Genomic DNA, 17,261 nt, shown 5'->3' with positions numbered 1-17,261 from the left:
CTGATGGCTGAGGAAGTTTGCCTAGAAAAATGAAGGACATACCTGAACTAACTGGCCCCCGAACTGAAAATTGATAGTTAATGCGGCCCTCGGACTGAAAAGTTTGGAGACCCCTGATATACACCATAGCTGCCATCTGGGTCTCTACTCAGAATATGTAACCAATTACTCCATATTTGGGAACATGGGCTACTGGTCTACCAACAAATGAACAGCATCTACCAGCAGCAGCCCCTTGCACCTCCATTAACCACAGCCCAGGTTTTACTTGCGTTTCGAACTTGATGTCAATGACCTTTTATCCCACACGTTCTACTAACCCACTGTGTACTAGCTGGCCACATCCGCTTGTCCGATTGTTTTAGGTCACGTGAATGACTTGTCATAAGGGTACGTTTCTGCGGTTACATCTTTTTTTTTAAAATTAAACTAAATGAAAAAAAAAATCAAATAGTTATGCTGGTTATCTCGAATGTCGCAGTAAATATTTTATAAATTAACATCACATTTATTTGTAAGACAATCATGTCGTATTTGATGAAAAAACCAGGCTTAGCCTAAATTCAAAGATTATCACATTAAATTATTGTTTTACTAAATTGTAAAAATTATACAACACACACCTTTACTAAAACAAAATATCATTTTTTGAGAAAGCGTACCCAAAATAACATCATGTCATATCCGGCAACTGCTGTCAGATTTAATATAGCAATCTTCGTATTGGTAGCTTCCCTTGCATAAATTATTGTTACGGTTTTCAGCTTAACAATATATGACTAAGTTTTAAGTGTTGAAGGAAGAGGTGGGAAGATGAATATAGTAAAGTTTAACTCAAATAATTCAGTATTTTTTTTTTGTCGTTGTGACTTCTATGACGTCCGCTCTGATCCAAAGAACATGAGACCGTAATCAGAGCCGCACACTCCCCTATCCTACCCAGTGGCGTAGGCAGGGGGGGTTCGGGGGGGTCATAACCCCCTTATAGACCCCTCGGTATATATAAAAAGTATGAGGGGATGCACATCGAAAATTTATCCCCGGGTAAAAATTGGAACCCCCCCCCCCCCCCTTGAGACGATCCTGGCTACGCCACTGGCCCTACCCTACCACTGCACACTGTCTTATCTTGTATTCGTGTAATCAACACGTCGAACACACACACATCCAGTTCACATTTTTAACGTTCTAATTTCCAGAACAAATCCAGGTTTTTCTTATCGGTCGTATTTGAACGACGTCGTTCATACACAAGCTCCTTACAAACTACAATTTAGCATAATTGCAAATATTATAACATTGATTCTTAAAATATAAAATTTCTTAATTTTATTTTTAACTGTTAAAAAAAAAAAATTCTAACGGCGACTCAAAATACATTGATAAACATGATTTTTATCCATGCCGATAGAAATGGCCTCTCATTCAACATGGGTGATAGCATTAGAAAATCTCTAGAACTTGACTAAACACACATCTGAGGACATACGTTTTAATCAGGGCAATGATTGATTTACCTTGTTAAAAAGTACAACCGAATACATTTACAAGAAATTGAGTTCATGTGTATCTTGACATCGAAGAGATAATGTGATCAGCATTGTGCCCAGCCGCCTTTTCTTTCCAAGATCTTCCTCTGACTTGAACCCGGATTCGAACTCGAGACTTTTGGGATTGCAGTCTAGCGCTCTACCTCTAGGCCACGCCGACCAACGAAACTGATGGTTTTTAGGTTTAAATGTCGTGTTAAAATTTATCTTTTCAATGATACTCTGAGAAATGTGCACATTGTACACACTGTTAATTTGTTATTTAGATTGCTTGTTTTAGTGGAAATAATTCCGTTTAGACTTAAATAATGTATCTATTATCCCCCCCCCCCCAACACACTGCCCCAACAAATCACATTACAAAATCCAGCAATTGGAGCTGTCGATGTTGACTTAAAGCAGCTCATACACTCTATCATTCAAAGGCCGACAACTGTTATAAAATGCAAAAATTTGACAAGGGACACAATCAATCTAATTCCATTTTATTAATTTTTTTAATAACCAGTTCCAACTTAAAATACATTTCTCTTATAAATTAATTATTTTCAATTATATCTCTATTTCATTACTTTTCTTTAATAAATTCAAAATTGGAAATAAATAAACAACAACATAACGTCTTTAATTGTACTCAAATAAAAATGAGAAATTTAATTACGAAGACGTCGTTTTTATTTATCATGGTTGAGTTTGGCGGGCTGGAAGCCGGAGTCCCCCCTGCAGACGAGCCTGGGGCAGCAGTGGGGGTAGTAGGCCTCCCCGTCGGTGAGCAGGTAGCATCGGGACCTGTCGTGTCTCACGCTCATGGACCCACATCTGCGGGTAACATAGCAGCACAGCGGGGGTAAGATAACATGTACGAATCTATACAACAGTTTTGTTTTTCATAGACTTAATGACAGAGACTTAACACTAACCAAAACCTATACATAACTTGAAATTTTAGAAAATATAAACGTAAATCTGAACCTCAACTCAACGCTATTTATAGCATTGTACTTATATACAAAACGATTTTTATAAATGTAATAGATGTGGTATAATACTAACCTAAGCATGAGACTTACCTTAAATATAAACATAAATAAAAAATCTGAACGTAAACTCATATTCAGCAATTGCGTTGTACAAATTTATTCAACTTAAAAAAAATTAATTAATTTGCAGTGGTTTAACAGTGCCTTTAGCCTACGGCTTATTATAAATATTAGCGTAAATCTAAATCAAAACATAAATTTTAATCGTATTATTAGCTCTAGTTTCAGAACCAACCGTGTACATAAGCCAAAAGTTTAGTCAAGAACCAATGATTACACACGTAAACTAAAGCCTCACCCAGCGCAGGTGTATCCCTGCTCGTGACAGGTGCACTTGAAGCAGCCGTCCTGGTACCAGGTGTCACCCACCTGTCGGCTGTCAGGACAATCTGTGTTGGCAAAAATACAAAGTAAAACAAGTCAAGATTCCTCTTGAGACATAGAGATTCATTCGGCAGCAGAAGCAAAGTTCACATGTTTCTTGATCTCGGTGTATGAAGGGATGGTTGTCTGCACTATGACCAGCCGCCTTTACTTTCCCCAACGTAAGTCAGGTACCCATCAGAGCTGGGTCGACTCAGGGACGTCTTACGTACTCGAAACTGGAGCCGAACCTGAGACTTGTAGGTCAACAGTCGTACGCCGCCCTATCGCCCGATCACGCAGTCTAACATAATAACAATAATTTCGCACATCTTATTAAATAATTCGCAGTCTTTAACTCGCAAAGGGGGGGGGGGGGGGGCTATTAAAGATAGAATAGAGGCGTAGCGTTATCGATGACATTTTCCAACAATGTGTAACGATGGGGAGGGGGTATAGATCATGTCAAAACTGTTATGCCGTTTGTGGATGACTCCTAATCACACACGATTAAAATCCATTAATTATCTTTACAAAATTATAAAAAACAAGCAACATACTATTGTTGAAATGACCACCGAACTTTTTAAATAAATAAAAACAGGCTAGCTTGATTTTGACGGTGGTGTTTACAATGGCGACAGTAAACACATATTGATCAAGCGAAATCTTTTTTTTTTCCTAGAAAATCTTATATTAAACATCAGTTTATCATTTTAAGAAGACTGATCAGCACTAACAGGAATTTTAAATTCAAAACATTTAAGACAAAATAGATGGAAGACCACACAATTAATTTAGCCACTTTTTCAAATTTCTAAAAAATTGAATTATTTCGTTGCAAGGCGTCCAGCCAGAAACTTTTTATTTAACCCAGTTTTCTTTTCTACTCACCAAAGCCGTGAAACAGAGCGCCCTCTGTCAGGGCCAAGAAAGCAAGTCCCACAACCGCGAAACAAAGTTTGGTCAACATCTTTGAAAAGATTGATGCAGTTCTAAAATATAAAGGCTGATAAAAGTAGAAGGAATTTATCGTATAGTTCAAATAAAAAAGCAATTTCAAAATAATATAATTTCATTTTTTTGCATTGGAATGAAAGGGGAATGAAATATTTGACTTTGAAAAATAGAAAGGTTATCAGAATTTTTTAATCAATCAACATTTAAAATTTAAAAAAAAGGATTATCATTAGAAGTAAAAAAAAAAGATTATTTTCGGACCAGGTTTTAAGATAGAAGATATAGAGTATATACAGCCATTATGTGGACGGGATTACATTCTGCCGCTTTTCCCAACTCAAGTCAGGTACCCATTAGAGCTGGGTAGACTCAACGATACTCTACTAACGAACCATAGAACGGACCTCTAGACTTTTGGAATAACAACGTAAAAACTTATAATTCTACACGCACTACGATTCAACTAAAATCCCAAACAAGAAATTAACAACCGAAAAACTCTTTCTAGTTTGTACTTACCTTTAGGTTAAACTAGAGAGTTAATTATAACAGAGCCTGACGACTGGAGTTATATAGCGCATAAAGATCAGACAATAATTAATCAAGTTTAATCAACAAAAGGATAATTAACCACACTTAGTGATTTATGTCACATCAGAAGACCCTCGCCACAAAACAAAAGTTATTTAATTAATCAGCATAACCCTTATTGTGTGAAATGTAATTTGAAACCATCTGCTGTTCAAGAGTACTTTCCCTTCTTTGTACCAAGCAGAATTATGGTTCTTGACATGCATACCCATTATTCTACTGAATCGGTCTAGACTAGCAGTGTTCCAAACATTTGTCACACTAACTTCCCTTGAAAAAACAAACAAGCCCCCACCCTTGTCGCCTCATTATGTGTACTATTTTACAATAATTTTTTGTTTATAGTATAACTAGACGTATTTACTTATATAACTCATGTTTAGTTTATGTTTACAAATGTAGTTTCAGCCACACATAAAGATTGTTTCCCCTTATGTAAACGACTCGGAGTTGTGGTTCGTGCACAATAGATGAAATGACTCCGTTCGGTTGTACTGTACTATCGTTTGTAGCAATGGCGTAGATTGGGGAAGGCGGGAGGGGCAGCAGCCCTGGGCGCCGACCTTAAGAGGGCTCAAAGTGGAGAAAAATTTAACTGTTTAACAGATTTAACTGTTCCGATTTTCTGTTCCAATTTTGTGGCACCGAAATAAAATATTCTCCGGGAAAGTAACTAGTAAAAAGCGCCACAAAGCTTACCAACTTGATTGGGGGGGGGGGGGGGCTTTTTCACAGACATGAATAACTATTTATAGAATTGGGAGGGAGGGGGCAAAATTTATAGTCCGCCCCGGGCGCCGGAATATTTCGCTATGCCTCTGCTTTGTAGTTTTTAAAATTCTATTATCCGATGCAGTCGTGTAGGGAGGGGACGGTCCATGTGACAGTAAAGTTCACCTGTTTCCTCGTAACGTGAGCCAGGTACCCATTAAAGCTGAGTGAACTCTCGAGGCAGGGATCCGAACTCGACAATTTTGGGTTAGCAAACGAGCGCTCTATTGTTCGACCACAACACCGCCCATACTCGACGACGACATAAACAGATAGAGCCCTAAGGTGACCTAATACATATTGTTTAATCAAGTTTATTTATTGATATTCGTTTTCGATCAAACAGTTACATTTTTTTTTAACTTTAAACAATTTTAAAAAATAGAACTATTGTTAAGGGGCTAAATCGTAACCAAAAAATGCTAAATAAACAAAAACCGAGGAACTATTTATGAGATAACATGTAGCTCTTCAGAAGAACACCACAGTGATTAATGAGCTATTAATGAGTAATACTGGTGGTAGTGGGGTAAAAGGTCATAGGCAGCAAATGCTGTGTACTTTTGTAAATATGTCCTTACTCTTGATGGTGCGGCGGCAGGGGGAGGGGGGGGGTGAAAAAAAAGGGGGGGGGGGAGAAAGTGGCGTTTATTATAAAAATACTATAGGGGATTCTTTTTTTGTATACCAATGGTAGACACTTCATCCTAAATGAGAGTGGAAATCGTGATTTTAATTTGGGCACTATTCTGTCAGACACAGCAAAAAGACGTGTGTAGATTATAAAGTTATATATAATTTTAGGTCGGTCTGTGTGGCAAAGTAGACCTCAGCATAGTAAAAGGCATTGTGATTCTCGCAGTCATGCCAGTTACCAATAAGAGCTGAGTGTGCTCACTGACGTACTTACCTTATGGCCAACCACCTACACAAGGCTCCCCAGCTGAGTTATATCATTCACAACCCTTGTTTATAATGCAACGGTAATTGGGCAGAAGATGCAGATACTCGAAATCAATATTATGCCACCTCGTGTGGCAAGATGTACACAACAGATGTCTGTGTCAAGTGCATGAGTCTCTCACTGTATCGTGATTTCCCTACTCCAGGGGTCGGCAACCTTTTGAGACGGAAGAGCCAAAAGTTACAATTGACAAAATCTCACAGTTTATAAAGAGCCACTAACATTTTATGTCAATATTATGTTATTTGATTAGAATTAGGTAAATGAATTTTAAAATAAATATTATTTCATACTTAAACCCATTTATTATATGCATGTTTCGCACAAAACATAATAAAGTTTTTTTAGCTAGTTCTGTTAGGATAAAAACAAATCAAATTATATAACTATACCACTATCCCTACCCAATTTAGAAGCTAATAACTAAAAAAACTATCTCACTCAAATCAACTTAATGCACACTGACTTAAAAAAAATGCCTTCTGAATAAAATAACAATTAGGCTACTATTGAAAATATTCGGGGGAAAAATGTGCACTTCGGTAGTTGAAAGCAAGGACCATGCCACGGGGCTGGCCTCAGCACAGTCGTGAAGCTGGTAAGCAGCAGTCAGCTGTCTGTATAAGCTCTACTCCACCTAGATCTATTCTTAATGCTTTTACCTTGTTTAAAGTTTTTACAGTATATTTTTTGAATTATGAAAAGAAAAGAATATAATTATTATGGCGAGCCGCATCCTGAGATCGAAAGAGCCGCATGCAGCTCGCGAGCCGCAGGTTGCCGACCCCTGTCCTAGCTGCAACAGTACTCAAGTTATTGTGTTCACAGTCAGACACACATACACACACACACAAACATACGGACAAAATTGCAAAACTAAATATTTCCGACTCAGGGAGGTGTAGAACGTCCAGATTTCGATTTTTCTGCACGATTACTATGCCTCCTGTATGCTTAGTATAAGAGTAAGTCATAAAGGGAAATAACTTATAAGTAAGTTTGCAATAATGGTTTACAATAGAAACAAAATCAAATTTATTAGAACTAATCGTTGTGTTTCATTTATACAAAACAAAGAAAAGCAATTAATGTTAATCTAATTTGTTTTATCTGTTTACTATATTGAAAATTTATTATTTGGCTCCAATTTAAATATAAAACCAGTATTATTTTAACCTTTGAATTTACACAGATTCAAAATGTTTTTCTTTAGTATTATAGTGGCATTGGTGGAGCATAGATTATTGTGTAAAGTAAATTATAAAAGTGCGAAAAGAAATGGGTGACAGCAAACAAATATCGTTTGCGCAGTTTCCCGTTTGCTCAATATTCGTCATTCAGGATGATCAGTGGTCGGCAACATTTTGGGACGGAAGAAATAACAGTTTTTCAAAGATCGTCAGCACTTCAAATGCTAACTTCTACACCTTACTGTAGCATCCTGCAAGACTATTCCATGCGTCACATAATAGGGCCTCAACTCGCGGCATTTCCTTTAGAGCTGTCCATTTGTACAGTGAAACGTGCATGTTTTACTGGACCTCCAAATCATCTAACTTGCTCTTGAGATCTGTGAACTTACCGCTCCACAAATGTTTGGTTTTCAAATCTAGCAAATTAATTTGAAGCGAACCAGCATCAATTCCAAATAGTTCAAAGTTAATCTCATTTGTTTTTGTGTTGAAAGAATCTACTATGAACGTCAGAGTACTTGCATTTCTTTTGAATTGCTCAAATCTCTCAGTGAACCCATCCTTCATTTAGTTTATAGTAATGATGAAGTGATTCATGTTAATAGTAGCGTTGGTTTTATCATGATGTTTTTTTCAGATTTTTCGAAATAAAGTAATTTACTGCTCTCCGTGCCTTCAACAAAATGAAGCAATTTTTTTGAAACAATCTTCTTCAAGCAATGTATAGGCTGGGTTTTCCTTTCCATGCGGTTTTACATTTAGCTCGTTATTTTCTTTGTGATCTCCACCATGAAGTTGAATGTTGCAATTAGGGATAGACAAGTTTATAGGAAGTACATTGAAATATGGCGTAACTAAATATTCTAATAGAATAGCGATTGTTTATTGTTTATGTTTATTATTTTATCGTTCATTACCGAGTGTTGCAGAACAATATTTTTGTGAGTTTTTAAAATAAAATAAAATAATTATTAATATTTGTGTATGGATCTGAAGAGCCGCATCTCGACACCAAAAGAGCCGCATGCGGCTCGCGAGCCGCAGGTTGCCGACCCCTGCTTTACTCTAATGGGCATACTTACCCAACTGACCAGCGTAATTTTAAAAACATGTAACATGGTTTAGTTGATACCGCCCCCCCCCCCCCCACCCCGAAATATAACTTCAATTCAAGTTTTTGTTTTGGATTGTTTATTATTTTATACAGACAACTTAAGGATACCTACAAATGGTTGCAACTTTCCCCCCCCCCCCCTCCCCGTTCCTGCTCTTCTCTACCATCCACATTTTACGTGTTATCTCCCTTTACTTGACCCCACTCGCCCTACTGACCCAGCCTGTACTAGCTGACCATGTCCACTTGTCCGGTTAAGTGTATCACGTGACAGGGTTGTTTTGACTCTGATGTTTTTATTGATATCGGCCATTCAGGCAGACACAAACAAAATCAAACCACATTTTGAAAAGCACACCTTTTTTTTTACAGCTAAACAAAATTTCGTGCCTAATTGGTAGGAAGTGCACATCAAACACATCTCAGTCTGTCGGTCTCAGTATGACTAGTAAAACCTTCATTGTATGTACTGTCCAATCTGGCAACTCATACAATGTAAACAACAAAGATCGGACAAACAAAACCCAAATAAAAGCGCTGCTGCAAAAATCAAAACCTTTTTTAATTATGCTACATTAATTAAATTAAACATAATGAAGCATTTTGTTCCAATCTTGTTTTGAAAAAACAATAAATCTGTATCAGTTTTGTGTCTGCTAATAAAACAATACATCATGTAACATTTCACGACACGCATTCATGGCCGTCAACTACTGTCAGATCAAGTAGAACGACATTTCTTTTGGTTACTTCCCTTTCTTCGAATTTTTTTTAAACCTCACCTTTTCATGCAACATAAGGCATTGAGTTCAAGATGGGGATGGAGGATAGAAAGAAACTGGTCAGGAGTAATTAGTTACAGAATAATAATAGTTAAAGTTCTCTTTTTCAAACCTGGCGGTTCATGGGGCAAGGGAATAGTGTGGTGAGCACTATACCCAACCGGCTATGCTTAGGTTGGTGGACTCAGTGAAGTTCCACTGACTTGAACCAAGATTCGAACTGGAGACGTTTTGTAAGCAGTCTAGCGTTCTACTGCTAGGCCACGCCGTTCCTTACAGTAATAGCTACAGAATTGAATGGTTTAGTTATCTCTTGTCGCGACGTCATCAAAGTCCTCACCGACCCCAAGTAGGCGAGCCCCCCCCCCCCCCCCAATCGCCGATGATGTCCAGCTACTGGACAGCTTCTTGCGATCAACAAGTCTAGCAGAACTCACCCATGTTGTAGATTTCCTTTATAACAGATCCGTGTTTTTACGCAGTCATCAAAACACCAGCCTTTCCCCCGACTTTTGAGTTTAAGGTGAAAAATTGAAGCCTTCCTATTGGTTTTTAACACATAACCTACATTTAAAATCAAATGAGTTTTCTCCCTTGACTGTGAATTTCAACAATTCAGTTTTTGCCACGCAAAAACAATAGGAATCCATCGTTTAAAATTTCAGAATGTAACCAATTATTTCGCATTAGGTATTACATTTGTCTAAAAGATCAGTCTAAAAAACATGAATTAAATTCAGTTATGATTAATTTAATCCATCCTTCTACTGTTTATACGCTAATGAATTAAGAAATATTAATTAACTTCAATGGGAATTAGGGAGAACTTCGGCGCTCTCTATTATTTTGACAATTATCAATTATTTTGTACTGAAACGTCGTAAAAAAGGCATAAATAAGGAAGGATCAAATAACAACTGCAACAACAACAAACAACTACAACAGCAGCAACAACAAAAGTAGACAAGAACATGTTATATCACGAAGCGTTTAATTCCTAAACCCAGAGAGCTGGTGTGAGACGCTTTCACTCTCCTATAGGGCTGTTTTGTTCACGGAGCCGGTTGGAGTCGAACCCGTCCTCTCCAAGACACTTGATGTCGCTGTCACAGCACATGGGGAACAGCACCTTTTTGTGGAAGTCGCGGTAACAGATGGTGGTGTTGTACTGCGTTTTACTCAGGGGACACCTGTGGTTGTGGTGGAGTGGGGGGGGGGGGGGGGGAGAGAGAAATCAATAACCAACAGTTTTATTTTAATCAGATAATTATGTTTGGATTATGTAGTTAACATGTGACTAATGCGATAATAACAGACGAAGAATTGTGTTAATGATTTATTTAACAGATGATGAATTGTGTTAATGATTTATTTAAGACGACGAACTGTGTTAATCATTTATTTAACAGACGGCTGATTGTGTTAATGATTTATTTAAGACGACGTACTGTTTTGATTATTTATTTAACATGTGACAAATTGTGTTAAAGATTTATTTAACAGATGACGAAGTATCTTTAGTCTTCAAAACAGCCTACCAATCGGCAATCTGGAGAACCTTAGCTACGGGGGTTGGTGGGAATGGGGGATGGGGGTGGATGTTGAATATTAAGCTCCTTATCCAATCCTGAGGAAATATGTGCATCATGCACGAACGTTGTTCTTTAGAACACGTCTGGGCGTGTATAATTTACACTTTTTTTTCTTAAACTCAGGCACAAGAACACGCTATAGTATACGGGCAGGTCGTTCCTATGCAGTGGCGTAGCGAGGTCGGGTGTTACCCGGTGCGGCACTTAATGGTGTCACCCCCCAGAGGCGTAGCGATCCCGGCGACAAACTTTCAAATTTTCGATTAGCACCCCACCCTCAAACTTTCGATTTGCACCCCACCCCCCCACCCCCCCCCCCCTCAAACTTTCGATTTGCACCCCCCCTCAAGTTTTTCTCTATATATTTTGCTATTTTTTGCCTTGGTGTCACCCCCCCCCCCCCAAATGGTTTCACCCCACCCCTCGCCACGCCTCTGTTCCTATGAACTAATAACTAGACCAAGATCTAAACCAAGACTTTAGACTCAACTCCTGCAGATAAGCCTGCTGTCAAGGCAATACTTATAAAACCAACTATACAAAAACTAGTCCAAAAACTAGATCAAGACTAGACTCACTTACTGCTGATAGGTCTGCTAACAAGACAAATCTTACAGAACACACTAGACCAAAATCTAGACCAAAATCTAGACCAAAAACTAGAACAAAAACTAGACCAAAATTAGACCAAAACTAGACCAAAAAAATAGACAAAAAATAGACCAAAAACTAGACCAAAAACTAGACCAAAACTGGACCAAAAGCTAGAACAAAAAATTGACCAAAAACTAGACCGAAAACTAGACTTTTACTCACCTCCTGCAGACAAACCTGCTGACAAGACACTCACACACGCTGCAGTTCTTTGGGTACCAGATGTCCTTCAACTTGAGTCGGTGAGGACATGGTCCTGGTGTATGACAACAACATGTTAGTCGAGGGAAGACTGTATTTTAGTCAGGTATAAAGTAAAATGTAAAGTTCCCTTATCAAACCTAACGGTCTATGGGGCAAGTGAAGTAGAGTTCACTTGTTTCTGTGACATCAGCATATGAAGAGATAGTGTAGTCAGCACTATGCCCAGCCGCCTTTACTTTCCCTAACTTGAGTAAGGTACCCATCAGAGTCGGGTGGACTCAGGGACGGTCTACTGACCGAACCTGGATTCTAACTCGAGACTTACGGGTTAGCAGTCCAGCTCTCTACCGCTAGACCACTCCGTCCATTAGGCAGGCAATTAAAATGTTCCACATTTTAATTTAAGGGACACTTTACTTTTTAAACTTAGGTATTAAAAATCCACATTTTAGTCTAGGAGAAACTTTGAAATCAGATTTTGAATATTTTACATTTTAGTCTAAGGGAGACTTAACTTTTAAAAGTTAGGTATTGAATATTTAACGTTTTAGGGGAAACTTTCCTTTTACCCAGGAATTGAATATTCTAAAATACTTAAACCACCTAAACTTATGTAATAGTAAGTAGACGTTAGCAATGTCTTACATGGAAACCACTAGATAATTCTAGTTCGCATTTTGACCATAGCTGTACATGGGGCAGAGGAAGTGGAGTATATATTGAAACTCCACCAGAACAATTCTTACCTGGAAACTCCACCAGAACAATTCTATCTTACCTGTAAACTCCACCAGAACTATTCTTACCTGTAAACTCCACCAGAACAATTCTATCTTACCTGTAAACTCCACCAGAACAATTCTATCTTACCTGGAAACTCCACCAGAACAATTCTATCTTACCTGTAAACTCCACCAGAACAATTCTATCTTACCTGGAAACTCCACCAGAACTATTCTTACCTGTAAACTCCACCAGAACAATTCTATCTTACCTGGAAACTCCACCAGAACAATTCTATCTTACCTGGAAACTCCACCAGAACAATTCTATCTTACCTGGAAACTCCACCAGAACAATTCTATCTTACCTGGAAACTCCACCAGAACAATTCTATCTTACCTGGAAACTCCACCAGAACAATTCTTACCTGGAAACTCCACCAGAACAATTCTATCTTACCTGGAAACTCCACCAGAACAATTCTATCTTACCTGGAAACTCCACCAGAACAATTCTATCTTACCTGGAAACTCCACCAGAACAATTTTATCTTACCTGGAAACTCCACCAGAACAATTCTATCTTACCTGGAAACTCCACCAGAACAATTCTATCTTACCTGGAAACTCCACCAGAACAATTCTATCTTACCTGGAAACTCCACCAGAACAATTCTATCTTACCTGGAAACTCCACCAGAACAATTCTATCTTACCTGGAAACTCCACCAGAACAATTCTATCTTACCTGGAAACTCCACCAGAACAATTTTATCTTACCTGGAAACTCCACCAGAACAATTCTTACCTGTAAGCTCCACCAGAACAATTTTATCTTACCTGGAAACTCCACCAGAACAATTCTATCTTACCTGGAAACTCCACCAGAACAATTCTTACCTGGAAACTCCACCAGAACAATTTTTACCTGGAAATTCCACCAGAACAATTCTATCTTACCTGGAAACTCCACCAGAACAATTTTATCTTACCTGGAAACTCCACCAGAACAATTCTTACCTGGAAACTCCACCAGAACAATTCTATCTTACCTGGAAACTCCACCAGAACAATTCTTACCTGGAAACTCCACCAGAACAATTCTATCTTACCTGTAAGCTCCACCAGAACAATTTTATCTTACCTGGAAACTCCACCAGAACAATTCTTACCTGTAAGCTCCACCAGAACAATTTTATTCTACCTGGAAACTCCACCAGAACAATTCTTACCTGGAAACTCCACCAGAACAATTTTTACCTGGAAATTCCACCAGAACAATTCTATCTTACCTGGAAACTCCACCAGAACAATTTTATCTTACCTGGAAACTCCACCAGAACAATTCTTACCTGGAAACTCCACCAGAACAATTCTATCTTACCTGGAAACTCCACCAGAACAATTCTATCTTACCTGGAAACTACACCAGAACAATTTTATCTTACCTGGAAACTCCACCAGAACAATTCTTACCTGGAAACTCCACCAGAACAATTCTATCTTACCTGGAAACTCCACCAGTACAATTCTATCTTACCTGGAAACTCCACCAGAACAATTCTTACCTGGAAACTCCACCAGAACACAAGTTGAAAACTGCATCAGACACACCAGGCATATGAGAACAATGTAAATCAGTGGGAGACATCACTTCAGGAACTTGAGGAACTGTTTTACAAGAGAAAAAAAGGTTTTTAAAAGAAAAAGATGTTTGTATCAAAATGCCAACCTTGCTTCATATAACATATTATTCATATATATATATATATATATAATATATATATATATATATATATGCACAGTAGTCTTCGACGCCGTTGGCCAACTTGCCCTATCTTTTCTTTGACCTTAGTGTCGGTGTATTCATCTCTATGACCTTGGTGTATTCAGTTCTATGACCTTGGTGTATTCATCTCTATGCCCAGCCACTTCCCCTTCTCCGGGTAATGCTAGGTACCATTAGAGCTGGGTATGCTCACCACTGAATCAAACCCCGCCAGGCTAGCTAGCAACTGTAGGATCTACCACTCACCCACGCCCAGCAACACGGTGTGTGCAACATGTTATACATTCACAACTAGAGGCTGCGTAATAATAAATGACGTCTTATTAGAACTAACCCCAAAAACAAAGACTATTACTTGAGCAAATAAACGACCATTGCCATACTTGGTGTTGATACCTCCCTTCCCTGTATAACGTGTAATACATACCTAAATTCCCCCCCCCCCCCCACCACAGTAACCATGTCCTATTTTTTTTTATCTCCCCTCACCCTCTCCTATCCCACCGGCAATAATGTTTTAATTCCCTCCCAATGGTCTCTCTGTCCTAGATATCTCTCCCCTCTCCGTCCCCCAGCGGCCATCCTCTCCTCTCCACATCTCAGCCTCCCCCCCCCTCCGCATCCCAACCCATCTAATAGTCATCCTACACCAGCATGTTAACTCATTTATTTCACCTCTGATAAACAAGATAAAAATTTTATTTTAAAAAAATCGATACCACAATAACCACAACATGTGACACATTACAACAAGTATTTCAATTTACTGGATCGATACCACACCTTTATCAAGATACCCGATACCGTGGCGGACCATTTACATCACTTGTTATTGTAATAGACTTTTTTAACTGGGGGGTGATGATGGGGGGACGGGACTACCCCTAAAGGTATGATAAAATATGAAGCCTGCTTGAAATACCTGCCCACGCGCCCTATCTTAACCCCCCCCCCCCCCTATTAATTCATAATAAAACACTTTTGTAATGTTTAGTTTATTTTTAATTATTTTTTTTTCGTCATCATCGCTTGTATTTCTTATACAAACCTCATTCGAGGGGTTATTATCTAGGGGGCTCCGGGCTTATATATAGTTTTTTTTTTTCTAAGGACATATGTCGGGGTGGGTATGTCCTAGGGGTTTATGTCGGGAGGTGGGGGTTATGTCCAGGGGTTTTTGGCCGGGAGCCACGCCTCTGCCCTTGTCAGCAGACCGCTCCCATTTTTTTCAATACCTCTTTATCTGAGCTAGAAGAACGGGCTACTCCATTTAATTTTCCATTCAAAACAAATAAGCTGATTAGGCAACATAAGTTCAACAGCTGGTTTTTTTTTGTGACACGGTCTGCATATTTTTGTGTTCTTTTGTGTTGTGAGCCTCTGGTCCTGCTGGGACATATGCCGCCAGCAGGATCATTTCGTGCAACTTTATTTAGAGGTAGTTTCTCCAACTGTCCCCAGTGGTAACCCATCTTTCTTGTGCTAGTTTCTCCAACTGTCCCCAATGGTAACCCATCTTTCTTGTGCTAGTTTCTCCAACTGTCCCCAATGGTAACCCATCTTTCTTGTGCTAGTTTCTCCAACTGTCCCCAGTGGTAACCCATCTTTCTTGTGCTAGTTTCTCCAACTGTCCCCAATGGTAACCCATCTTTCTTGTGCTAGTTTCTCCAACTGTCCCCAATGGTAACCCATCTTTCTTGCGCTAGTTTCTCCAACTGTCCCCAGTGGTAACCCATCTTTCTTGTGCTAGTTTCTCCAACTGTCCCCAATGGTAACCCATCTTTCTTGTGCTAGTTTCTCCAACTGTCTCCAAATGTAAGACATCTTTATTGTGCTAGTTTCTCCAACTGTCTCCAAATGTAAGACATCTTTATTGTGCTAGTTTCTCCAACTGTCCCCAATGGTAACACATCTTTATTGTGCTAGTTTCTCCAACTGTCCCCAGTGGTAACCCATCTTTATTGTGTTAGTTTCTCCAACTGTCCCCAGTGGTAACCCATCTTTATTGTGCTAGTTTCTCCAACTGTCCCCAGTGGTAGTCCAATTTTTTTGTTTCATTCTCCAAGTTTCTCATCGTTTTATTTTTCCTTAGTGTTTCTATCAATTCTTTCGTCTGTCCAGTAGCGTAGCGAGGGGGGGGGGGGGACATATGTCCCCGGGCGCCGACCTTAGGGGGCGCCAAAATGGGTTGGAAAAATAAATTGAAAGGTTGAGGGGGGTGCAAATCGAAATTTTGAGGGGGGGTGCAAATCGAAAGTTTGTAGGGGGGGGGGGTGTGCAAATCGAAATCTCGAGGGGGGGGGGTGCAAATCGAAAAGTTTGTCCCCGGGCGCCGGGAAGGGGTCGCTACGCCTCTGGGTCTGTCCCTAGACACTGGCCGTCAGGATCTTGACTGTAACGCAAACATGCCTGACACTATCAATACAAGTTCTCATCTACAACATAACAACATATCTTGGCTTGTTCCATGTCATAGTCAAGTTTGTGTGTGTGTGTGTATGTGTGTGTGTGTGTCCCGATGGTGGGGACGTACTTCTCAGTAAATATAAAAACCCCTTCTACTTGCCCCACCCACTATTGAACCAGCCCCAATGTCACAATGACATTTGGCGAAACATCTTGTTTGCGACAAGAGGATTATGGGGAAAAAAATATTTTTAACAATTATTAGTTAAGTGGTTCAAATATTTGTTCAATTGCTGTTCTTTAAAAAAAAAAACGACAAATAGGCAATTATATGAACTAATAAAGAACAAAAAAATTGACATTCTTGTTGGATATTAAAGAGTGCATAAGGCTAATACAAGAGTATTCGTCACGTACGCGAACATTGCTGGGAGGGGGGGGGGGGGGAAGGGGGTAACTAGGTTTAACATATCGATCTAAGGAGTATTGTCAAGTTCCATTTCAATCGGGCTAGTGAGGGTAGAGTTTACCTGTTTCTGTGACCTTGACATACGAAGGGATAGCGT

General features: G+C 39.1%; 2 protein-coding genes across 2 annotated transcripts; both read right to left on the bottom strand.

Annotated features, from left to right (window-relative positions):
* Positions 1-2,019: 2,019 nt before the first annotated feature.
* Positions 2,020-4,468, bottom strand: LOC131932653 (uncharacterized). Its single transcript, XM_059289592.1, has 4 exons — positions 4,433-4,468; positions 3,848-3,948; positions 2,889-2,979; positions 2,020-2,369 (listed from the first exon to the last, which is right to left on the bottom strand). The coding sequence occupies exons 2-4, from the start codon at positions 3,924-3,926 to the stop codon at positions 2,225-2,227; spliced, it is 315 nt and encodes a 104-aa protein (XP_059145575.1). The 5' UTR covers positions 3,927-3,948; positions 4,433-4,468; the 3' UTR covers positions 2,020-2,224.
* A 5,831-nt stretch (positions 4,469-10,299) lies between these two features.
* LOC131932656 (uncharacterized) lies at positions 10,300-14,137 on the bottom strand (the record flags this gene model as incomplete). Its single annotated transcript, XM_059289595.1, is given in 3 exon segments — positions 10,300-10,518; positions 11,737-11,830; positions 14,069-14,137. Coding segments are annotated over 3 exon segments (326 nt in total), but the record flags the coding sequence as incomplete, so codon positions are not given.
* Between the last annotated feature and the right edge of the window lie 3,124 nt (positions 14,138-17,261).

Source organism: Physella acuta, unplaced genomic scaffold (assembly GCF_028476545.2).
Source record: "Physella acuta isolate Inbredline_101_S28 unplaced genomic scaffold, ASM2847654v3 ptg002245l, whole genome shotgun sequence".
Classification (NCBI taxonomy): domain Eukaryota; kingdom Metazoa; phylum Mollusca; class Gastropoda; family Physidae; genus Physella; species Physella acuta.
The sequence above is the reverse complement of the archived record's forward strand: the minus strand, read 5'-3'. Positions and strand labels throughout refer to the sequence as shown.

What these genes read in the sequence shown, in the direction of transcription:
- LOC131932653 (XM_059289592.1), bottom strand. Translation starts at nt 3,926, where the DNA reads ATGTTGACCAAACTTTGTTTCGCGGTTGTGGGACTTGCTTTCTTGGCC. An exon ending in CGCTCTGTTTCACGGCTTTG is followed by an intron (nt 2,980 to 3,847) that starts GTGAGTAGAAAA and finishes TTGCCAACACAG; the next exon opens with ATTGTCCTGACAGCCGACAG. An exon ending in CAGGGATACACCTGCGCTGG is followed by an intron (nt 2,370 to 2,888) that starts GTGAGGCTTTAG and finishes TGTTACCCGCAG; the next exon opens with ATGTGGGTCCATGAGCGTGA.